The 24,703-nt window shown below is 41.9% G+C and overlaps 1 protein-coding gene across 5 annotated transcripts in view; it reads right to left on the reverse strand.

Moving 5' to 3' along the window:
- Positions 1-1,194: 1,194 nt before the first annotated feature.
- DUSP16 (dual specificity phosphatase 16) overlaps positions 1,195-24,703 on the reverse strand; it is a 98,138-nt gene continuing 74,629 nt past the window's right edge. For all 5 annotated transcript variants that reach the window (XM_034784426.1, XM_034784408.1, XM_034784416.1 and 2 more), the window contains 4 exons: positions 23,094-23,257; positions 14,279-14,438; positions 11,948-12,071; positions 1,195-5,492 (listed from right to left, as the gene is read on the reverse strand). In XM_034784426.1, coding sequence (XP_034640317.1) covers positions 4,313-5,492; positions 11,948-12,071; positions 14,279-14,438; positions 23,094-23,257 — 1,628 coding nt within the window. In that variant the 3' untranslated portion in view covers positions 1,195-4,312. The remainder of the gene's footprint in view (positions 5,493-11,947; positions 12,072-14,278; positions 14,439-23,093; positions 23,258-24,703) is intronic.

Consider the following 24,703-nt stretch of genomic DNA (forward strand, 5'->3'; position numbering starts at 1 on the left):
CCCTATTTTTTTCCTGTATTGGATTCAAGCATTTATTTAGCACTGGCAGTTTGTTTTCAGAAAGCCAGCACAAAGTAAGATTGCTAGTTAGATGGTGCTACTACCTCCTAGGGAAGGGGAAATACAGAAACTCTACCCTTTCCCTTTTAATATTGTAAACAACTTTAAAGAACAAAACAAAAAAAAAACAAGACACTGCTGAATTTTGGGTGGATAGTTAGGAATGATTTTAATAAGCTGTCAAGCAAGGGTTTGTAGGAGTCATTATAGCCTCTGGTGGTATCACCCTTGACTCAGGGGTGCTGGAACAATTTGTATAGTGGAGATGCTGAGAGCCATTGAACCAAACTGTAAACCCTGTATATGATGGAAACTACTTCAAGACAGGGGGTGCAGCAGCACCATTGCCTTGACCAGCTGGTAGGTTGACATCTCAGCCAAAGAAACAGACTCATCTCATCCTCAGTTCAGTACTGTAACAGCTTACACGCTTTTCCCAGAAAAGAATGCAGCACACTTACTGTATAACTGCTACCACTTAGTCTCAAAGGTGAGGCCAGGCTGGCAAGTCCACTGTCCCCTCATGTGTCACTCCCCCTCAGCAGCAAGGCGGCACTGTGTGCGCACACCTGCATATGCAGCATCAGTCAAAGCAGTTATCCGTCATGCTAAACAAACTAGGGGAAGGGCAGCACGAGCGCATAGCACATGAGGCACTCCCCCGGCCCCTAGGTAATTTAAACAGTGAAATAGTTGCTGCAAGACCAGTAGCACAGCTGTTCTACAAAGCCTCAGTATATCCACTTGGGAAACTGGATTATTGCCTTGTAAAGCAAGTACCACCAGGCATTTGTGTTTAACAATAACAGACAGTTTAAAAGGTTAACACAAGGATACAACAGCTGTTGCTGTTCTAATGGGTAGAGAGTGTGTGGCAACAGGCAAGAACACCAAATGATTATTGAAGATGTAGAATCACTACTGACTGCTAGGTGTGACTAAGCTCAGTTAAAGTTCAACATTTGTTCGCCTCCACTTCAGCAAAGTTACCCATTCTGTAATTAATAAGTAGATGACCAGAAGCAGCCGTTGGGAAAGATCCAGCCTCCTGGTTGCTTGGAACTGTGTTGTATGCAGACAGGTAAGTGCATGCTCTGCAGCTGACTGCAAAAAGTCTCACAGCCATTCTATAGAAACAGGTACCACTTCTGATTTTATTTCATCATAACATACAAGTAATGCTCATGACACATCAAGATGAGAAACTCATCTTTGAACCATTTAAACAGCTTGCCATACACCAAAGAACATTATATTCAGATTAAACATTTACACACTTCTCCCACCAGCCTCCATCTCACTTTCCAAACTTCTTAAACCCATTTTCTAGCATCTCTCAGGTACAGGATACGAGTACAGAAATGAGATAAGGAGATACCACTACTAGACAGGCTCCAAGGCTTCTTTCTCCCATGGTGGTGTGCTCAACAGCCCAATCCCATAGACTGCTGATCCTGCAGCCATCACTTAACTGTTGATTCGAGGATGTTTGGAATTATGAGGAGTTGCAATGAGACCAGATTTCAGTTGCCAAGAAAGAGGGTTTAAAAAAAAAAAAAAAAAAAAGTCTCCTAGCAGAAGCCTGGAAGTTCTCAGCTTTGTTTCTGCTAGCTGCGATGTCTTTAAAATACTTTCCAAACCCCCTTCTTGTGAAATATTTGATTTCAACTGTTACTTAAAGTGGTTGTAACTGATATCTGGTTTACATGAGATCTCATAAATGGATCACATGTATCCTGTATATTACACACATTGTGTGTTTATATGCTGAACATCACTTTCACTTGCTATATAAAACAAGTGGCAGTATGGGTAGTGATTAGCCAAAACCTGATATGCTTTACAATGTGGTATCAACCTACATGCTTACCCAAACTACCCTCCCTTCCTGCATTTCATACACACATAACAAACACAGTCTATGGATTCAACCATTCCAGTTGCAGTCTGTGTGTCTTGCACTCTTTAGGATCAAGTTAATCAACTCTGTAGCTTTCTCTCAGTGCTAGTTTAAAAAAAGTCCATCATAGGACATTTAAGTCACATCCTAGCCACAAACAAAACAAAAAAAGACACAATCCTGTCCATTTCTCAATATAGTAAAACCTGAGATTTGAGTCACCAACTAGCTACTCTTAAAGAACAAAAACAAGCTGCTGACTTGAACTAGGGCTTCAGTGACTACCAGATCTTAACTGACAAAACCTCAGCCAACTGCTTTAAAAAGCAGTTAATCATTTAGAAGTATTTTATATTTTCAGCTGCCTGCACTGAAACTGTACAAACAGTGGGTCCTACACATCTCCCCCTCCCCTACACCTACTGCAGGCCACTGTAGGGATCTGAGAATTTTCACACTGTGATCTTTGTCACAACCCTGGACTGAACGACGAAGCATGTTAGACCCCTGCGTATCATTTGTTGTTTTAATACCATAATCCTCTAACAAGGCATATAAAGTGGCCTGGGGAAGTGGCAGCCAGAGTACCACAAGAATATCAGGCTGGAGAGAGAAAGCTGCTGGTTCTCTCCCTCTCAGAATAAATAAAAATAAAATAAATGAACAAGCCCTATCCCGGTCTCCTCTGGCAGCAAGGAAATGACAAGATCTTCCCTAGCAGGAATCTCCAATAGGTAGTTAAGGCTCTGAAACAGGTACTGGCCAGCAATAACAACAAATCCAGCAGTGGCAGGATTTACAACTCTTGCCATCAGCAAAACTATGTTGTATTAGCATAGAAGCCCTACAGTGGGGATAGAGACAGAACCTCAATGGTCAGATTCTCAGGTTAGCTTAGAACATGTCATGGGAAAGTCTTTTATCTCCAGCACTTGGTCTTGATTTTTCTTTTTAAATCTTATTTCTTTAACTGCCATCTTCTACCCCCAACCCATGAAGGATAATAATGTGGAACCCCTTCTGTCCCTCTTGAATGATTGAGGCTTGATCTTAACAGGCTGCTCCACTTCTCATCTGTAGTTAGTGGGTCTGACAAAGTTTGAGGATTAAAGAAGGGATGTGTACATGCCTAGGTATGTGCGAATCCTCAAGATTTGGGCAAGGATGTGGAAACAATTTTTTTTTTTTTTTTTTAAAAAGGTGGGAAGTAGAGACTAAGCCTTCCCCTTTTGGGAAAAGGGAAAAAGCATGGATGGGGCAATTCTCACACTGTTACTACATTTCTAGAGGACAAATCCAAGGCTCCTACCAATTTTCTTTAAAGAAAAAAAAAAATCTGCTCTCTCCTCACCAATTAATTTTCAGTAGACAAAGGGATGGTGCTACTTGCACCCAGTCACTTATCTCTTGCACGTAGCCCTAAATATTATCCACCATTCATGCTACCAGCATTCAGTTCTTCCTTTAGTATCAGGTTTAGAGGTGACAGATCCACACCTCAAAAGCCAACTTCATAATCACACGCTAAAAAACCCTGTCTGGTTTTGTGTTTAAATGAACTGAGGAGTGAGCACATTTGAGAAGATTAAATTTTACCACTGGTCTCTCAGCCAACTGAGGAACTTGTGCGTAGACAGCTTTAATCAGTCTCACTGTGTGGCCAGTCATCTATCCACACTGCTTGCAAACTGACTACCAGAGAGTGGGTAGCCATGAAAGCTTTATTTATCTTTTGAGGTATGATTTTGCTCTAAAGCAGCTTTCTGGCAAGTCACCTCAAACCTGTCCATTAGAATGATAGTTACATCAATATTTACATTGTCTGAGCTTTGTTTTTAGCCCAGCCCTGCTGTGATCAGTCGCCACTTGTTTGGATTCATAACTAGTCTCCGCCCTTAAGGAAAAGGATCTCTCTCCAGAAGTCGGCTCAGTCTCAGGGCTAAGGTGCACTGTTGATTTCGGGGGAAGGGAGGATTTGAAGAGGGGCGCTAGAATTCGTTTTTGTGATTTTTAGTAATGTGTGTCAGTGGAACCAGGGAGATGACCTGTCAGTCACTAAGAAAGCTTCGTTTAAAGGATGTGCAATTTGTCACATATAATTGCTTCATCTGTTAGGGAAAACTTCTGAAACATCTGGCCTTCCACCTTAAGTGGGAGGGGGAGAAAAAACAAAAAAACAAAAATACAGCGGCTCTCCCCCATGCACATATTAGTTTGTCATGTCTGGTATAAATCTATTCATTGCCTTCACACTGAAGCCCCAGTTTTTAAAATAATTTCAGATTTACAGGGAATTGTTTTAAACAACGGGAAAAATAAGCCAGCTACAGCGTCACAATTGTCTGCCATTTCTCAGGATACCTCAATGATTTCCATGCTGCCCGAAAAGCTAGACTGGCTGCCCACTTTCCCCAGTTCCTCTCGGGATCTGTTTTCTGACATGATGCTCTCCCCAAATTCCATCTGGCAGCTTCTTCGCTTAAACTGCTTTTCAAAGGAGCTTTCCTCGTGCCAGCTGCGCCTTGAATCACCTCTGTCACTCTGCTTCTGCCTCCTGCGCACAGCGCCGGCCTGGTCACAGCCAGTGGGCAACTGGCTGCAGCTGTAAGCAGAGTAAGTGGCGCTGCTCCCGTAGATTGCAGAAGCAGAATAGAAGTGTGAGGATTCCGTAGCAAAATACCAGCTGTTGGTAAGGGATGTGGTGGATGTCTGAGGAGCTAAAATGTCAGAGTGCCAGCCTTTGAGGCCTAGCCCAGCAGCAGACTTTCCCACATGTTGCTGACTGGTGGAAAGACCAAACAGGAAGTTTGTTCTGTAGTTGTCTTCCATGCTCCCACTCCGATGCAGCGGGTACAACAGTGACCTTTGAATTGTGCTGCCGCTGCCGGTTCTCCCCATGTGCTGCCGCTTGCTCTGGCTGTCCAGCTGCCAGGCGTTTTGAGGTTTCTCAGGAGGATTTGCCTCCTCTTTATCGGGGCTGGTCTCTGGCGTCTGTTCTGAAACTTCCTGGACAGGGGAGAACTGACACAGCTTGTTGCCGCCATCTAGAATACTACAAACATTCAACTGCTTTAAAGTGTCCTCTGACGCTGCAAACCCCTGCACCGCTGCAGTTACACAGCTGCTGCTTGCTGAGTAGGATACGGATTTGATATCCAAAGAAAATGAGCGCTTCAGTCTGTTGCTATCTTCTACCTTGTCAGAGGACACATGGAGTCCATTTATGCCCTGTACCAGCGGGCTATCCTCTAATGCTGGCAAGTGCGAGCATGGCAGACTTCCAGAGTCCATTGGCTTCTGCTCCACAGGCTCGGAGGTAGAGTTAGTGCCAAGCTGATTAGTGGAGAGGCCACTGCTCTGTCCACTTTCGGGAACCAGTCCATGCTCACTGCTTTTTTCCAAATGCAAACGTTTCAGCTTGCTAATTGGTCCAGGCTGCCCAGTCTGGTTCTTAAGCTTCTTCTCAAAATCCAGAAGCTGGCCCAGGAAATTGAAGTTGGGAGAAATTGTTGCCCTTTTTTCTTTCACAAATCTAAAGAGAAAATGCAAGAATTATTTAAAAACCCTACTGTTTAAAATGTGAGTAATATTCCCACTCAGAGTACAAGGCTTACAGTCTTTGGGGTGTCTTGATTCTTAAGATATTTGGAGTCAGGATCAAAGAAGCACCACTAATGGATGCATGGGAAAGGCAGGGAGAGCAATGAATCGAACGACTCAAACGTAAGCAACTAGACAACCCAACATATTCTCTCTCCTTTTTACAGTTTACACAGCTCTTCTTAAAGAAGAGGGTGAAAAAGGTGCCTTTATTTTTGCTTCCTCACTATATATAAAGAAAACCTAACAGGAGTTTGGGGTTATTCTGTGCAAGTTTTTACTTCAGATTCTCTGGTTCTGGATAAAAAAAATCCAGCAAAACAGGTTAAGAGCCTCTCAGACCTTCTTCATATATTAAAGAAAAAAGAGTTCTTCATTCTTCCCCCCCCTCCTTCGTAGATCACCTTTAACTCTCATTATTTTAAATTAGTTTATCTTGCTAATATTAGCATTTTCTGACCTTCTCTCTATCCTGTTTTTATCTTCTTGTAGGCAGGGTCAGCCTGTTCTGCAATATCTTGGGCCTAATTTGTGCAACAAGGACCACTGGCTTCTATGATGCATCAGTCTTTCTATCTTCAGCCAACTGAAAATTAATTGACTTTTATATCATTTGATTAATTAAATATTAAAATGCAACACAGTTGGGCTATGTCAACATTTCAGAATTTTTCAGAAATAGATTCCCCCCCACCCCAGTTCCTTGGCTGGCAATTTTGTAAAAATTTGCTTTGTGCCTGTTCAGTAAAGCACTGAAACAACTCCTTACATCCTATTGAAATCAATGGAATTTATATACATGCTTAAATTTAAGCATCCAGTATTGAACCAGATGAACTTAAAATATATAAAGTTAAGAAAGTACATTTGCTAAATTAGAATCCAAAAGTAAACAGAGGTCCAATATTGAAGTTTTGGCAAACACTTCCTCTGAAGTTATATACAGTTACTTCTTGACAACTTGTTTGATTTGCATTGTAGCCCATGAATACTACCGGTTATTTACAGGCTCTAAAAAAGTTACCATTGTCAATGTACGTGCCAACATAGGAGTCCAACCCCACCCTCCTACCCTTGTGTTTTCATTCCTGGAATTACACAAGTAACAAAATGGCAGGAGCAATCACAAAAAGCCAGTATAAGTGGGAGTGGCAGCAAATGCATCTGTCCCTGTGATCATGTATTTAGGTGGGAGGAGAAAATATAAAAACCCACCAGGAAAAGGCAAAAATCTGGAAGTCTAGGAAATGGGGTGAGGAAGAGTATTAAAAGAGGAGCAAAAACCATCAAGAACTAGTGAACTCTAGAAGAAAGTCATTCTCTTACACACATGCACATGTGGAAAAGTAAAACACTCAAAATATACTACGATATTAAAAAAAGCTAAACACAAAAAAGTCTCCACAAGAAACTGTTCCAGTCAGACTAAAACAGAAAAATCCATATAACTAAGTTATAGAACCATGAAATAAAAACTACAAAAACACAAAAAAGATGCCTTTTTTTGTTTGGTCTGTTTTGCACTAGCCACTGCTACCAGTCATGGAGAGGACGTGGAACTTTTTGATTACAATGTATGCGAACCCTTTCAGTGCTAATCCTGTGACTAGTGGCAAAATAAAATAATAATTAATAATAATAATTAATTTGAATTGGAAGATCAGACAACAAGCATAAAATGGCAGCTGACACTACCACCCTCACACATGCATCCACATTATTCTCTGGCAGCTGGGAGAAATGGTACATCCTGCAGACAATTCTCCAGCTCAGAATCTCCTGAGCAAGGAACTTCATTCTAATGTGTTCAGGAATTGGGTAATTTATTTCATACCATCTTTGTTCTAATTGTTTTCCTCTCTGTTGGTTGCCCTGGTTGGATTAACCCAGTAGCTTCTTTCCATCATGTTGGCACTTCTGCCCTGTGTGCTACTAGAGGCCCCCAAAGCTGTTTTTAAAGGGACACTATAAGGAAAATGTAGTAGTTCTGCAAACATACAAGACAACATGCCAGTTTGGGGTTTTACAAGCATGTTAATTGTTTCTTTAATCAAACAAAATGGATTGATTTTAGTCATTTTTGATGTTTCTCCTTATACGGTAGTCAGATGTACAAAATAAACTAGAAAAAATGCTTTGATCCTTCACTTGGATTTTACTTGTAACAAATGTAAATCTAAGGTTTCAGACAAGTTATTTTATAGTTGTTTATCTTCTACCTTTCACTAATTCAGAAAATGAAATATGCCCTTTGTAGATTTTCATTTTTAAAAGCTTTGCACCAAAACAACACTAAACAACTGCTTAAAAAAAAAAAAAAAAAAAAAAAAAAAGTCCTTTACCACAACTTTGCCCAGAAGTTGTGGACTTGATTGACAGCGACATACGAGAATTCACTGCAAAAGTTTGAAGAAAACACTCCTTCAATTGACTGCGAATGCTTATAGCCAATGAGAAATCTCATTAGAAAAGGTTAGACTTCTGTCATGCATACAGCTCCAGTTTCATTTCTCCCAATGTTGCCAACCTAAAGCGATTGTAACACAGAATCTCAGTCTGCCTTGTGAAACAGGTAATCACTGCACATAAACCATGTATTTTTCATCTCTGTCCTGTCTAATTCCTAGTTTGTTCGTCGGCATCCCATATTTGCGCCACTTTCACCATATCTAATGGAAGTTCCTTTGCATTAGTAGGTTCCTAACTAGTTCTGAGGAGATGCAGTGTTCAGATCTTGCATGATACATCTCCCACATTCTGTAAAGAGCAGCCTTTAAAAACCTAGAGTTTCTATCCCCCCCTCTAATGAAATATTGGTTAGATCCAGAAGAAATTCTGCCATTCAAATAGAAGTTACTCACAGGCAGATTTTCAAATACCTTTCTTCCCATCACAGCGACACCTGTAGTAATTTGCAAGGTATGTTTACCAGCTCAGCAGCAGCTGTTCAAAATTATGTTCTTGGAAGCTTACAGTGCACATTACAGATAACCACGTACTCAGAAGCGAACAAAAAGAAAGCCAGGTTGGCTTTCTGCGCCATTGAGAACAACAAAATGTTTGTCAAATGAAGTACAAAAATGGGGGTAACAAGCCTGTGTTCAACCTTCCCAAAGCATTCACAGTCAAACTAGATTCCAAACTTGCCGACTCATGTGAAACAGAGCTCAATTCTTGTACAAAATCCTTGGCTGCCCAAAAAATGGTCACTTCAAAAGATTTTCAGAATGATCACTGACGGACTTCAATGGCAACAAATGAATCATCTTTCAGTTTACTTAATTCCTAGAAGACCTTCACTACAGCCATTTGTGATCATCATCCAATACCACCGGTAAATCATTAGATTCAATCTAGCATTTTAAGAAGTGCACACACTATATAAACAACATTTGCTATTCTGGTTTCTCTCCTCTCTCTTTGTGGCTTATATTGGCACAGACTACTAGATGGTGGCCTATATGTGGTCTCATCTGCGTATTCTATTTCTTTCTAGCTATTACTATTATTTAACATTCTACCCCTTACCTACAGAGCAGAGGCCAAGACTATATTCTGCAGTTGGGAGCTAACTGCCACACACCCATATGAATGGGTGGGGGAACTTGATGGGGCCAGTGGTGAAAGGGGGACAGTCCCAGTAACAAGAGAGGGAGACACTCACCAAATATATGGAGATATACTTATCTCATAGAACTGGAAGGGACCTGAAAGGTCATCAGATCCAGCCCCTTGCCTTCACTAGCAGGACCAAGTACTGATTTTGCCCCAGATTCCTAAGTGGCCCCTCAAGGATTGAACTCACAACCCTAGGTTTAGCAGGCCAATGCTCAAACCACCGAGCTATCCCTCCCCCTTGAAGGGACAATAGGTAGCTTCTCCTCCTGGGGTCTCTGGCACCCATTGGCCAGCTGGGGGAGAAAGGTGCTGATTGGCCACCATTCCCCAGCTCTCAGGATTTAGCTCAGCACAGGGGCCATGTGGAGCCTCTTTTGGCTGCATTTCAGCAGCTCACCCTACCCACCCGAAGTAGAAATGGGAACCTGGTCTGACAGATGCTGATAGACTAAACAGGGTCTAGGCGATCAGGAAGGAATTTGCTCTCTCATGGACAAACTGGCAGAGGACCAGGGAATTTTTTGCCTTCTTTGTGGCCTCTTCAAGTCACAGTGGGTTAAATAGCAATATGCTTAGTACCTAACCGAGGTAGAGTTTATTTGTTGCAACTTGAGGCCCATTTCCAGTGCAGTTAAGAGAGTAAAATGAATGGTTCCTGTCTGTCCCCCACTGCATTCCTTTTCCCCCCTCTTCTTTCTGTTTGTCTTGTGTGGCCGCCCCTCCTGGCCATTGTGCTAAAGTCACAGCCCTATTCATAGGAATGGCTTGTACAGACTAATTGGAGCCATTGCTCTGCCTAGGGAGGGGGCTTCTTGCTTCTTTGTTTGGTTCCTTTGTTCAGACCCGGGCTCGGTGTGCGGGGGCGCTGCCCAGAAATGCAAGACCTGAAGTGGCCAACTAATTAAGCATATGAGTCATACCTGTGGCTCAGAACAGGTCCTATGCTTACCTGCAGCCTTTCCCTGCCGTGTCTCCTCCCCTGTATCAAGAGGGGCCAATCAAAAGTACTGGTGGGAAACTGCCCGAGTTTGCCTTTAAAGCCGGACATTTTCTGATCAGACCTCGGAGAAGGTCCTTGCTTTGCCACCTGGTCTGATCAGCTAGGGGTCTTTGGGGGGCCCTCACCCCGCACTCGTTTGTTTTTGAACGTACCCCCGTTTTTAAACTCCCCTCCCATGAACAACAAATTTGTGCCTGGAGATCTCCTGATTATTGTAAGCGAATCGAGTCCTCTCTCCATCCTCCGATGCTACTGCCGTTCCTGTCTCTGTGCTTGCTGCTGTCCTGGGGATTGGTAAGAACTCCCTCTTGCAAACTCCCCCTGTCCTAGCTGCTGGCCTTGTTTCCCCAGCAGACAGACCCAAGCTAACTCCTTGGTCTGTATCTGTAATCTGTTTCTTGCTCCGCAGCGCCTTTGCTGCTGGAAATAAGCCTTTGCTGCTGCTAGGCTGTGCCTTCCTGGACTGTATCCTGGGCCGCCGGCTTGCAGCCACCCACTGCTGCAGCCACCACTAGTTAACCCTCCCCCCCCCCCCCCCCCGCAAGCTTGCCCGTGTCTCCCCCCGAGCTCCCCAGTCACTCGTTGCAGTCTCTCTGTTGTTTAAACTTGCAGCTTGTCTGCTTTCTGTGTCTCCCTGAGTTTAAATCTCCCTCTGCAGCACCTCTGCCTTTGGTCTCTGCTCCACCACGTGCTCCTCTTCCCCCATCCCCCAACCTCACTCCTCTACCACTGCCTCTCTCTCTCTCTCTCTCTTTTAATCCCTTCCCCCACATGCTCACCCCGCTCCTGCTGCTGCCAAACCTCAATTGTATTACTGAAGTCTAGCATAAAATCCCATTGGTTACCCCTTTTCTCTCTAACACACTTCACACTTTACATTTACACCACTGTGACATTTTTACCTAGAGTTGTTGGTTATTTAACACATTTTACCCATAACTGTTAGTTGGTTATATGCTGCTGTGACACACCCTTTACATAGGAACTGTTAGCTACCTGTTACAGTTGGTATTGGACCCCACTGTATTGTACCCCACTATTAAAACCCCCTATCCTATTTACTAAAAGAAACCCCTCCCCAATTGTCTACCTTAACAAACCCTGTACCCCCACTATTGAATTTTCCCTGTTTTTGCATTTTCTTAATAAAGAAGATTTTGCACCCCACCAGTGCAGTAGTTGTCCACCAAGATCCCCTACCTGCTGGCAGGGTCAGTTCCCACAAATAAAATACCTGGCATTTTGGTGGTGGGCTTTGGGCTCATGTGATAGGTCAGACCTTGTGGCCCTTGTGGATGGAAGTCCCTAGCCTGCTGCAGCCTCTGTCCCCCTTGTAGGGGGGTAGGGAGGCTAGGACTCAGAGCAGGGGGTAGGAGGAGTCAGCTGAAGAAAGCCACCCCATGTTATGAGTTATATGGTAAGAAGCCCTGTAACCCCCACACTGAAACTAATTAAATGCCTGGTATAGGAGAGTATGGATGATGGGTGGGTAGTGCCCCTCCTGTATTAAAATTTAATAAAAGTTGCAGCCTGCTGCTTCATTCCATGCATGTGTCTGTCCTCATTTTGCTGCTGTGTCCACATCAATGTTAGGTTTTTACTTCCTACAAAACAACGCCAGGTGAGTCTGCAGGAAGTCCATACTTAAAGCAAGGGTAACTTCAGGCATTCTTGGATGAAGAGAAAAGAGTACATGATGAAATAATGTTTATAAGTTTCAAGCTGACAAGCACAAAATCTCATTTAAAAGGAAAAAAGTCTATCCTTACCTATAGGCTTCATCAAGGGACATATCCATTCTCTTCATGATGTATGCAATTGCAATTGTGGCGGAGCGGGAGATCCCCGCTAAACAGTGCACTAAAACTCGCCCATTTGAGGCTTTTGCTTTCTCTGTACAACAAAAAGAAAAATTCAAGAAGTGTCACTGTCAATGGCACAGGGTGATGAAATATTTAAAAGCTCCCTGTTAAAATGATAGAACTTTAAAGTTCACTCTTTATTACAGATCCCATGGAAGCTTCAAGCAGAAATCAGTGTTATGACTGATGCATTCTCTTTCATTCATGTACCCATGTTGATCTGTTCTTGTATTAAGAATATTACTGTATACTTACAGCATTACAGAAACCATCTCATGATACACTAAATAATAATCCTGACAAGGACTCAGTGGGAGGGATTTGTTCCCATTTTATATATGAATAAAATGCAACACAAATTAAATGATTTGACTAAGTTCAAGTGGTGGGTCAGTGTCAAAGCTGAGAGCAGGACCTGAAAGTGCAGCTCTCTTGGCTTCCTCCCTCTTGCTCTAAACATAATACTCTCTCCCTTAAAAAAAAAAAAAAAAAAAAAAAATCTGATGGAGCAATAACTTTGCTGTCCTGCACCCGATGAACTCAATGGGAGCTTAATCATTAATGTGTTGGAAAATTCAAGCTCTTCATGCAGATTTTTAAGGAAACCTGTAACATTTACACACCCACATACACACCCACCCCTTTGTTTTGGATCAGGGAGGAGATGATACAAGAAAAGGGAAAAAGAGAGTAGCTCAAAACTTTTATCTTTCCATTTCCTCTGAAGCCAAAATTTACATTTATACTGAACTCGTACTTAGAGCAATGATTTAAAAATTTTAGTTAAATCACATGGTATGTGACCGGGGGGAATTCTATGATCTAGGCTAAGACATATGCAAAAGGTAAGTCAATGTCAACTGTCCTTTTAATATGTGCTGGAGAATGAGAACCTTACAATGCTGTTGCTAAGTCACTATAAAATTGTTTATTTGTTAAAAGCCTTCTGTCCAATTGTACAGAAAATCTGTGGTTACGTTTCTTAGCTTTTGGATAAGCTTATTTTTACAAAAATCCTAAATCTGAAGCCAAATTTGACCCTTTAAGAAAGATTATGGCAGAGTTCTTTGTTCACACATGACATTTATGTAATGCTACATATGTGTTCAGCAGGACTCTGCAATTGGCGCTTAACTCTACTTCCCTTTTTATGGCACTGCTATGGTATGTGCTGATGCGCCTACTGCTTCCAGGACGTTAAAAATCCCCTCTACAAATTGTCAGCAGATTTCTTAACTGTTAGTGTGATGCAGAGAGACAGGCTGTTTCCTAGCCAACAGAGAGACCATGTAGGTAGGGTACAGCATTACTTATTCCAAAGATTACCAGCTAATGAACGTTTTCTGATGGCAGAATGGTTGCATATATTTATATATTTTAAACATACATGCACACTTACATTTATACATGTAATTTTGTTCCTGTATGTGGCATTGCCTTTTATGCTGATAAATGCAATTGAACTACACCTCTACCCTGATATAACGCGACCCCATATAACACAAATTCGGATATAACGCGGTAAAGCAGTGCTCCGGGGGGGGGGAGGGGGGGCTACGCACTCCGGCGGATCAAAGCAAGTTTGATATAACGCAGTTTCACTGATAACGCGGTAAGATTTTTTGGCTCCCGAGGACAGCGTTATATCGGGGTACAGGTGTACTTTAAAATCCAACAACGTTTCAACGTAACTGTAACCACTCAGGAGAAAGTCTTCAGTGTCAACTCCACAAAAACATCTAGTCAGGGTGTAGCACTGCTCTTTCCCCTCACCCCCCCTCCAAAAATAAACAAAATGTCAGAATGAACAAAAATAATGAAAATATTATTGTGCTATTATATAAAGTTGATAGTGCCTGAATAGCATGTTCAGATCTACTCTTCTATCTCAAAATAAGTAGAGCAGCAATGAAAGGGGTTCACAGATAGGCAAGAACATAATTAGAGACAGAGAGACCTGAGTTGGAGCAGAAGTTGATGGTTTGGGGACTGCTGAGTTTAGATGTATGGGTAGGGTTACAAGAGTGGTATATAAAATGACAATTGCAATATGGAAGGTAGATCAGGTGCTTCCGGTTACTTTCTCATCATAAAAGACAATGAGACACTTAGCAAAAAAAACCCAACCAAACAACAACAACAACAAAAAAAAACCCCAAAGAATTAAAATGGATAAAAACGCTTTAAAAAAGATACATGGTATAATTAGCATAGAGCTATTATATCTCATCTTCTTACCAATAAAATCAACTGATTTGTCTAACCAAGGCAAAATTTTCTCGCAGAAGCTGTCATTCACAGGAACTCTCAAGAAATGAGACTCTGGGATAAAGTCAGGCTTTGGACAGGTGTTGCTTGCATTTAATACATAACCAATAGCATTCTGCTGCATCAGCTCCTATAAGAGACAAAGATCAAGAGTGAAAAAAATACAGCCCTATCTCTGGCAGGTAAAAAAAATTAAGCGTATTAAAGTAATCCTGAGCCTACTTGGAGTGTTACTTAACTGGAAGCTAGATCAGAATTCCTATTTGCATAATTCTAACTATATGTTAGACATAAGAACTGCCATACTGGGTCAGACAAAAGGTCCATCTAGCCTAGTATCCTGTCTTCGGACAGTGGCCAATACCAGGTGCTTCAGAGGGATTGAGCAGAACAGACAATCATCAAGTGATCCATCTTCTGTCGCCCATTCTCAGCTTCTGGCAAAACTTCTATGTGTTGGATTATCTTGCTAAAAACAATCTGATCAAGACACTTAAATGGATGGAATGATTACATACTCATAAGGGGAGACTTACAAAAAAAAGAAGAGGGGAAACACCCCCCCCAATCTAAAGTGTAAAGCGTTGTTAATAGGAGAGATGGAATTCGCTGCCATTTTTGTTAAAATATGTTTGGTGGCAACAGAACTGGCACTCCCAACATGTCCAGTATTAACTGGCTTACTTACCACATATGTAGTTCTGGGTTACCTGTCAAAGAATAAAGTTACCCTCTCAGTGAGGGCATAAGAGGGGTCAATGAAAAGTGTGAAATTAATCTGATAGGTCCCATATTGCTAATACAATAGAAGAATGATTCCTAAAATGCATGTAACTTATTAGCAATTCCAATTAGTTGTTGTTGCAGTCAATATTCTCTGCATTTTTGCATGTATAATGGCTAAGGCTATGTTTATGTCATGGAGATGTGGAAGTCACGGAATCTGATTTCTAGAGATCTCTGACATTTTCTGCTTCAGCCCCAGGAACTGTCAATCAGCAGGGCCCTGACAGGGTTGCAGTGACAGGGGCCCCCCTGCAAGCTTCCAGCGACAGGTGACAAACTCCTCAGGGGGCCCTCCTCGGGGTTCCAGCCACAGGCAACAGCCTCGTGCAGGGGGAGGAGGAGACCTTGAGTGGGTGGCTGGAGGTGTCCCGTTTTCTCTTTGGGAAATATAGTGACCCTGCAACTCCAGCCGCCGTGGCGGGGGGAGCGGGGGGGAGGCCTCAGCTTCCAGCTGCCGCAGGCAGAGGGGGAACCCCAGAGCTCCCAACCACCCTGGTGGTGGGAGAAACCATGGAGCTGCAGCAGGAAAAGTCACAGACAGGTCACGGCTTCAGTGAATTTTTGTTTATTGCCTGTGACCTGTCCATGACTAATTAAAATAACCATGACAAAATCTTAGCCTTAATAATGGCAAGTGTAAACATCCCTGCTAAAACGAACACTTTCATCACCAAATAATAAGTTAACCACCTCCCCAATTGGCAAGGATATCCCTGGAGTTGTATGAAGGTAGGTTCTGCATATAAATCAGTCTACCCTGGTTAGTGAAGAGCTAAAGGTCCTGATCTGGAATACATTTTCCCAACATCTGTCAGAATCAGGGCTTTCATTCTAGCTTCCTGGCTCAGCCACAGACTTCTTTTGTGAGCTTGGGCAAGTCACTCCCAGCTAGATCCACAATGGGACTTATGCACCCAAGTCCAACATTTAGGCAGCACGGAGATCCTCAAATCTCCCATTCAGCTGCTGCCTAACCCTATAGGCACTTAAAGTCCCCATGCACCTAAGTTTCTGCTGGTGGGCCTGTGCAAACCTGCCTAAATCCTGATGCTGCTGAGCTGCTCGGTGCTCTAGCTCATGACTAAACCCCATGAGATTTCAAAGTAGGCCATCCCCCACCTATCTCACCTGCAGGGCCCAATCAGGCATGCTCTGAGCCTGCCTACCAACTGGATTGGGCCCTAAACCAAAGACATCTGACACGTGACCAGATTTGGGGAAAGGTGTGTGTGTGTGTGTGGGGGGGGGGGTGTCAGAGAGGGAAAGAGTATGTGTGTGATGCGCTCACCTTATTCCAACAGATTTGTCGGGAGGTTAGAGGTGCAAGAGAGTTTGAGCTAAAGAGGAAGTCTTCCCCCATTTTGGCTTGCTGTACTCAGTGGGTAAAATTCAGCCTAAAACATGAGTTATAAGTGGGGCTTTGGGACTTGTGAAAGCTCTCTGCTGCTGGGTGAATATTCTCCAAAGAACAGTGATGGAGCAGCATGCTTATAAGCACATTCAAACCCTTCCAGCTGGGATTTTCAAAAGGACCCTAGGGGAATTAGGCACCGAGCTGCTACTGAAATTCAGGTCTAGGCATACACCTCCTTAATAGTCCTCTGTTTGGGAAAATGCAATAGTAAAGGCAGATTGTGTGTGTGTGTGTGTGTGTATATAATTAATTGCTGCACAGCTTTATATGTGTTTAAAAATAATTGATACAGCTGTCACATTAAGGCTGCGATTTACATGTAAGAAAAATGTTGGTCTAGCAATTTAAATATTTTTAAAATATACAGTTTACAGCAATTCGTGCCCCCACCCCTCCATTACTGTATCTTCCCAAACAGCTGGCTCCTAAGATGTCTGCAGACTTGATCTTTTGTCCATTAAATTCATTTCTCCCTTTTCCTGTTTGCATACCCAGTTCTATTTTTAAAAAAGAAATCAGTTTGGCAGTAGTAAACTTGTGGGTTTGTGTGTGTGTGTTTGTATTTTTTGGCATAGTATAAGGATATAACTTCTTAGGGATTAAACAGAACACAAACACATATTTGGCAAGTTGCACACTTTAACTATTGATCATACAACGCTCTTTACGGCTATATTTGAGAACCTTGTATAGCCAGGGACCTAGAGAAATGTGAGGAATACAGCACAATGTTTCCAACAGGGAGCATTTATAAATGTTTCCTCCACAAGAGTCAATAAATAGTTTGCTTAAAACACACACAGAAAAGTCATTTGTCCTCTGAAGAGTTACTGTGCCAAATCTGGAAGTTAATTCAGTCATTCCAACATGAAACAGGCATTTTAGTCCTGATGTGAGTGCCAAGCTCAATGCTACCCTAACCAGGGAGTTGCTACCAACACCACCACAGTTCAATTCACAGCACACTGTCTCTCTCCTCCCCACCCCCATCACAGATCAAGCCCCAATTCTAATTTCTCTCCATCACACACAGGCTCTGCAACCTCCTCCCCAATCCTGCTTCCCGCACATCTTCTACAGCACCACTCTACAACATGCTCCCCCACTCCCCACTATACCCATTCAGCTATCACATATTGAGAGACACATGTTGAAATCTGACTATGGCAGGAATGTAGGGGCTAATCTGAGCTGTGCACAGAAAGTGGCATGGGTTGGGAATGGGGTCTGGCAGGGGTGGGCGTGATATTTTTACGTTTGAGTCAAGGTTGCTTGACTCCCATCAATGCAAATGCTAAAAAAAAGCAAGACCACGCACAGTTCACATATCTCCGAGCTCATCCTGAATAACCAACATAAAGCCTTATCTCTGGCCATAAACACAGTGCAACAGTGTAGAAATCAGTTATGAATACTGTAAAAAACAAAACAAAAAAAAACACACAACCAAATTTAGATCACTAAAAATAATACAGATCATCAACTTGCATAAGTTCTCCTAAATGTTACAGGAATGCTGCTGCCATTTGCAGTTTGACAGTGTACCTCACTTTCACATGCCCGTACAAAATCACACACAGAACCACACTCAATGTAATTTACGAAAGCCACACCAGGAGGGAAAAAAAAAAAATTATCGCCAACAACCCTTGCTGGAGTTTGAGACAAATTGAGACGGTTTGTTCAGGATGAGGGAAGAGATATACGAGCTGTGAAAGGGGAACTGATGAGTGAATGTAGATGGGGCGTTGAATGGCTTCTTTCTTAGCTTTTTCATATGGTGCTGGTGGGCCACTCACTCTCTCTACGAACCTCAACTCAAACTTAAAGATTTTTGGTGAGGAACTGATTATGTAAATTGGAATGGAGAGGATGGCATAAAACAAAGCATTCCACGCCTATGTGTGCTTGAGTAAAAAAAAAAAAAAAAAAAAAAGAGTTAATGCTCATCTTTGGGACTAGGTCTAAAGAAAGAAGTTACGATTCCTTGTGTTTGGGATATCAATCATTCACAGAGCTGCAGACTATAATGTAATAACCAGAACAGTGACTTCATTGTAAGGCACCCAAGAGGAAGAAATGAATTATGATGGGAGGAAGATCCAGAAATCCTAATACTAACAACTATATGAAAAGGAGGTAAATGCTCTTTTATCAAGTTATTTACATTTTGTGACTTGTTTAATCTTAAAATTAATGACTACTCTAAAATGCCATGTTTTTCCAGGACACAAAAGCCAGGTCTAGAAAAACAAAATAGTTTTGTAAGGAGCAAAGCAAAAGGTTTTACAGTCACTTATATAAAATGTGCTTATGAAATATACATGAGCCTGAGCAATTCTTGCTTACACCTGAAAACACGGACTATAAAAAACTTGTACGTTATATGCCATCCTTCAAAAGACACACAGTCAGGTAAGCGTATGCCCAAAATGTAGGTTGTGTCCTTACACAAAATTTTAAGATTAACAAAAACAGAGTGTGTGTGGATCTAAATATTCCCTTGTAACATTTTTGCAAATACTCAACTTTGTCTTAAATGTTTTGAGACCCAGAAAGTGGAACTGACTAGTCAATTTTCATTATCCAAAAATACAGAAAGTGAATAGTATAAATGGTAAATAAGAACCTGACTTTACAAATGTTTATACCCAACTTTGCTTGCATGCACAGTCTGACTGATTTCAATGGTCTACTCATATGAGTAAAGATAAATGCCTAAATATTTCCAGTGCCAGGCCTCAAGTACTAAATTCATAATGGGTACACAAAAAGCATTTCTGAACTTTGTGCCTATTTAAATATTAAAAAGGCTATCCAATACAAAATCCTAAAATAGAAATAGGTGTTCTCTTCAAATATTTGTTTTAAAAAATTGTAAAGTCAATAAAGTGAACATGTAAAGAATCCCTGGGACTTTGTAAAGAAGTTGCAAATTTTTATGACTAACAAAAATTGAAACCACACATTTCTGCATGCCTTACCTTTACATAAGTGATACTATTTACCAATTATACATATGAATCAGAAATGTTGTGAATATTGTTTTAATTGGTCTAGGTTGGGGATTACTGGTAACTTCAAATTGCAAGGTACAAAAAACTTCTGCAACAGGATAAAATGTTTAGTTTCTCTCAGGAGTCTCACATAAGACTGCAGAGGACAACACTCAGCAAGCTTGCCAAATGATGTGTCAGAGACTCCTCCAGCCCCATAAACTAAACTGAATCATCTACAGGCTCCAATATCCACAGCTGAATCTTATGGCAGATTTATAATTCATTTTGCAGAATATTTTGGATCAGTTTCAGTGATGTGGAGATCAGTTCGTCTGGGTAGGATTGCTCACAACACAGACAATCGATGATCAGAGAGCACTTAGAAGGCAAAAGCAAGGACAATAGAGATCTGTGAATTTTATAGAATTTGGGATTTCCCTGCAGAATTGCCCACATATTTTACTGCACTTTCCACAATTTAAAAACATGAACAAGAAGCCTATCTTCTCATCCTAGTAAGGGCCTTGTTTTGTAACCTGAAGCAGCAGAGACAGAAGCTAAGTTGTCAGTCGGGGCATGCAATCCTAACGGCTGCCTCAGCAAAAGTTCTTCTGCCACTTGTCATTAAGTTTGGTTCCCTTCCTTCCTTCCTTCCAGCAGCGAGTCCTCACTTTCATCCCTTTGGAACATTTTTTTTAAAATGATCCATCTCTTCTAGATTGCTCTGCCTTATAAGCACACCCAACAGTCATATCCTGGCACTAGAGAAAGTCTGTGAAAGTGGCCCGTTGATCTAGGCAATCAAGCATTGGAGGTTCTTATCACTGAGAGCCCTCTTCCAACCTGTTCACTGGAACGTAGTACCTCACATGTCCCTCACTGTTGGTACTAGCAGACTGCCAGAAAACTGAGGTTCTCAGGAAAGCTAAATGAAGAAGGCTGTTGGCATCTCCCACCAAAGAGAAGGAGAGTCTCTTTCTGCTGCTAAATCACCTAGGAAGATGTCAATGGGATTCCAGACGCAGAGATCTTCCTTTTGCTACATAGACAAGGCAGAAAAGGCTACAGATATTCAAGGTGAAAGCCTTGGTACAGACTTGCCAGAAGAGGCAAATCACCAGGACAATAAGCAGAGGGCCATCAATACCCTTAAAACTACCTACCTACTGCAGTGTAAGCCCCATCAGAGATGTCTAGCTCACAACAGGAGTCTTCCACCTTTTGTTCAGAGAGAGAGAGAGAGAGAGAGAGAGAGAGAGAGAGAGACGGACAGAGATGGAGTGGAAGGACAATGTATGATGGACAAATAGATCTGAGATCATAAGATGCAGCTTTGCCCTGGAACTGAGAAGAAACCCAAAAGACAGGTTCCTAGTTTCTGTCAGAACTTCTAGCAAACTGATAAATGAAGAAATTAATAATCTATCCAGGACTAGGACAGAAGAACCAACTGGGGGGAAAAGAGATTCTGTAGACTTTATTCTACCTTTTATGTGGCTCTCCAAAGGAAATGGAAAGTGGATAGTGATTAGAGACCTGAATTCCCTCAACAGATAGATGAAGAAATGCAGGATTTGATGGAATTCTAGGGTCCCACTCTAGCTCTAGTCATGGACAACTGAAAAACTTTTATCAGTCTAGCGGCCACATACCTTTATATCGAGATCAGAAATTCTCATTGCATGTTCCCCTGCTTCTGCTGAACAAAGAGAGACACCCAGGGCTCTCACAGACAACCCCTCCACTCTGAAAGGATTCACTCCCCTTCCCCCACACCCATTTCTCACCAAAGTTAACCCAAGCTTTGTCCTTGAAGATTACACATACAACTATGCAAGTACTCTCCTCCCTTTACAGGCATTAATTTATTGTAAGTGTGGAGAAGAGCTTCTTTTTTCCCCCTCCAAGATTATTCACTGGCTAGGGGCCACTATAGGCATAACAAATAGCAAAGCCTTTAGTGCCTCAGAACCAGATGGATAACATGAGAGCAAGAGTTCTGTCCCTCATCCTGAATGCAGGGACCTTGATCAGGAACCTGGTGGGGCTGCTGAGCAGGACTGTGTCATGTCTGGACATGACCCTCCTTGGGGACCATTGTGTATTTAAAATAATCAGAATAGAAAATAAAGCCTCTTGGAGAAGTTCTATGGGTTTGTGGCAAGGGAAAAAAGAAAAATCTTTGATTTGTACTGTCTTGGGGCCACTAAGAATATACACGCTAAGAAAAATGATAAATTGCTCAGACATCCACCAAAAATAAGTCAGGTCTAAACTGCTGGCTTGTTGCACAGTAAAGTATGTGCAAGTTTTAAAAGAAATATCTCAAGTGAATACAATTGCCATGGACTATCCTCCATATTGGCTGCTTTCTTTATGTACTGTGGAAAAAAGTAACTAGTAAATTGCCTATACTGCAAGGACTCCATTAAAATAATGGATCTAAAAATCCATGAACAATACCTTATTAAAAACAGACTGGAAAGCAGAGAGAAACAGAAGGAACTGGAAAGAATCTAATTATGGTAAAGGGATCTGAATGTGATAGAATTACAGGCCTGTTAAGACTGGAACAAGAAATGTCTTCACACACAAGTTTTTACATGCATACAAAACTGGACATTCCCTACTTGGGTGAAGAGCTAACATGTTAGGGAGAGGGAAAAAAACCCTTTTGTGGGTCTTAGATAGTGCTCACAGCTCAGTATTTAAACACCTTGTAAATAGCAGCTGTCAAATGGGAATAAACTGGAATTTTGAGAAAGAGGGAAGGTTCCCCCCCCCTTCATTTCAACATTAAAAAAAAAGTTATTACCTGGTGAGGTGACATGAGGGCTGACGCATGAGCCAGGGATGTAGATAGTTTATGTATGCACATAGGACAATAGAAATTAGATACTGAGGAAGCTTTTAGATAAATCACGAGCCCAGGCCCCTGCAAGAACAACATTTAGTTCTCCCACAGAAGATGTAATTGGCTATTTTAAAGACACTGCAGAACTGCTGATTTAAGGAAAGCAGCCAAGGAACAGCGATCTAATTAAACTTATTTATACTTGTGATCAGTGTTTTACCATGATTACAGTGCTATAGTACGGATGAATTTAAAAGGCCCAATGGACTGTCCAAGACTTTATATTTTAGAAGATATTTCAAACAGATTTTTCCTAGCGCTTATAGAAAATACATGAAATAACACAATTTTTTTTGTCCTGTACTTGCCATCAGCACCCTTGTGTTCATGACTTGTATGTTTGCCAGAAGAACTAGTTGGAGCCACACATGAAGCTAGTTCAACTTCTGCAGTGACAGATGATTAATTTCCCGTTGGTTGGTAGATTGCTGAAATAGGTATCACATAGCTGATTGAGGTTGAGGTTAAGCCCACACAAGGCTGTCAATTGCATTTACTCAAGGTATTTTGCAGTTGTACTGCTGTAACATCACAATACACTCACAAAACACTGAGATGCAATTATTTCAGAAAGCATGATCTGTGTATTTTTTTGTTTCGTTTTTAAGCAACTCTTTTCACTCCTGAAAACTACACATCCATGGCCGTAAATAATAATTTCAAAGTACCCACCTTGTTGAGGACATCTCGCTGGCAACCAAGGTAAAGATGAGGCAGGATTCTGGTTGGACCAATGTTGGAGACAGGTAAGCAAGGTTGAGAAATACAAGTAGGGACTAGAACAGATTTTCCTTCACAGAGGCCAGGGAAGCAGCCGGAGAATTCAGCAAACCCACCTAAGAAAAGCAAAAACCCGAGTTTCAGTTCAGTGGGGAGAGTGCAAGTCAAAGCCATGTATAAGGATTTTAGTGTACCCCAGTATCAATTCTCAACACACAAAAATAATCTGGGGGTGGGGGGCAGTGATGGGATGCAGCTGGAAAACCCTAAAAGTAAGTTAATAAAGCTGCACGTGCGTCTTTTCCACAGCTGCTGTGACTGCCAAGTCCAGTATATAATCCAGCACAGAGTCTTGCCTCATATGCCCCCCACCAATTATATGAAGATCTAAAAGAATCCTGAAATGTTTCTTCTCTTCATTACCTCAAAACTTGAGGTACCTCTCGATTCTCAACATTTACTTGTGGAATGGAGACAACAAAAAATAGCCCCCAAAAAGATATCCGATCACCTAGAATTAGCAATGACATTGTCCCTTTCCCTTTGAGCCAAGGCTTTATAATTCACTGCAATCGCTCTCACAGCAATGGAAAGGAGAAGGATGTGTCATCGGTACAGGGTTTTTAAAAGTGTTAAAATGCATGGTTAGCTGAATGAACACTGAGTGCAGAATTTTTCCATTATCCTAGCCTTGTGCCCCAACAAAAAAATTCAGCCAGTCTCCCTGTAGACCTCACATTTCAAAGCTGCAACAAGTAGAAACTTCTTCTCAGTCTCTTCCTTTTTTTTTTTTTTTTTTAAATAAAGTAAAAATCTAGATTCTGGGATTCCCCCGGCAGATGGTCAGTAAAAGTAACAAGAATCTTGACTAAGTGGTCCCTCATTCATTCTGGTTAATGCTTTAGATTCTCTGCACATTATGGCTACCTTAGTATTTTTATTCAAGTTTTCCCCTCATTGCATTATCACATATGTAAACTGGCTGCTAGTGTTTTAACCACAGTATTGTTTAAGTCTGCTCAAAAAAGTTCTAACCAACACTAGGTCTAAAACTCCAGTGGTTACCACTGACCTGTCTACACTAGCATTCCCACCATTCATGTAGCTCTGCTGGTAGGAAATATGAAGATAAATGCTAGTGCAGACAAGGTTAAGACTGTTAGCCACAAACATGTAAGCACAGTTCAAGATCTATTCCTTTCTCCTGTGTGGGCAGGAGAACTGTGTTAGTGTTAAAAAGCCATGCTATATGCTCCATCTGCACTGGCCTTACAAAGTTTAAAAATCATGCTTCAACATAGTTGTTGGCAAACATGTGCTAGCAAAATCTGGCTAGCTAGCATGCTGGAAACCAAATTAAACTAAAGCATGGGCTTTTTACTCTCATGCCTCATGTAGGGTTACCATACGTCCAGATTTTCCCAGACATGTCCGGCTTTTTGGGCTCCAAATCCCCGTCCGGGGGGAAAGCCCAAAAAGCCGGACATGTCCGGGAAAATCGGGACATGCCTGCCGGCGGTGCGGGTGCTCGGGGGTCGGGCCAGGGGCTCGGGGGTCGGGCC

The sequence above is a fragment of the Trachemys scripta genome, chromosome 1 (genome assembly GCF_013100865.1).
Source record: "Trachemys scripta elegans isolate TJP31775 chromosome 1, CAS_Tse_1.0, whole genome shotgun sequence".
In the NCBI taxonomy this organism is placed as follows: Eukaryota; Metazoa; Chordata; order Testudines; family Emydidae; genus Trachemys; species Trachemys scripta.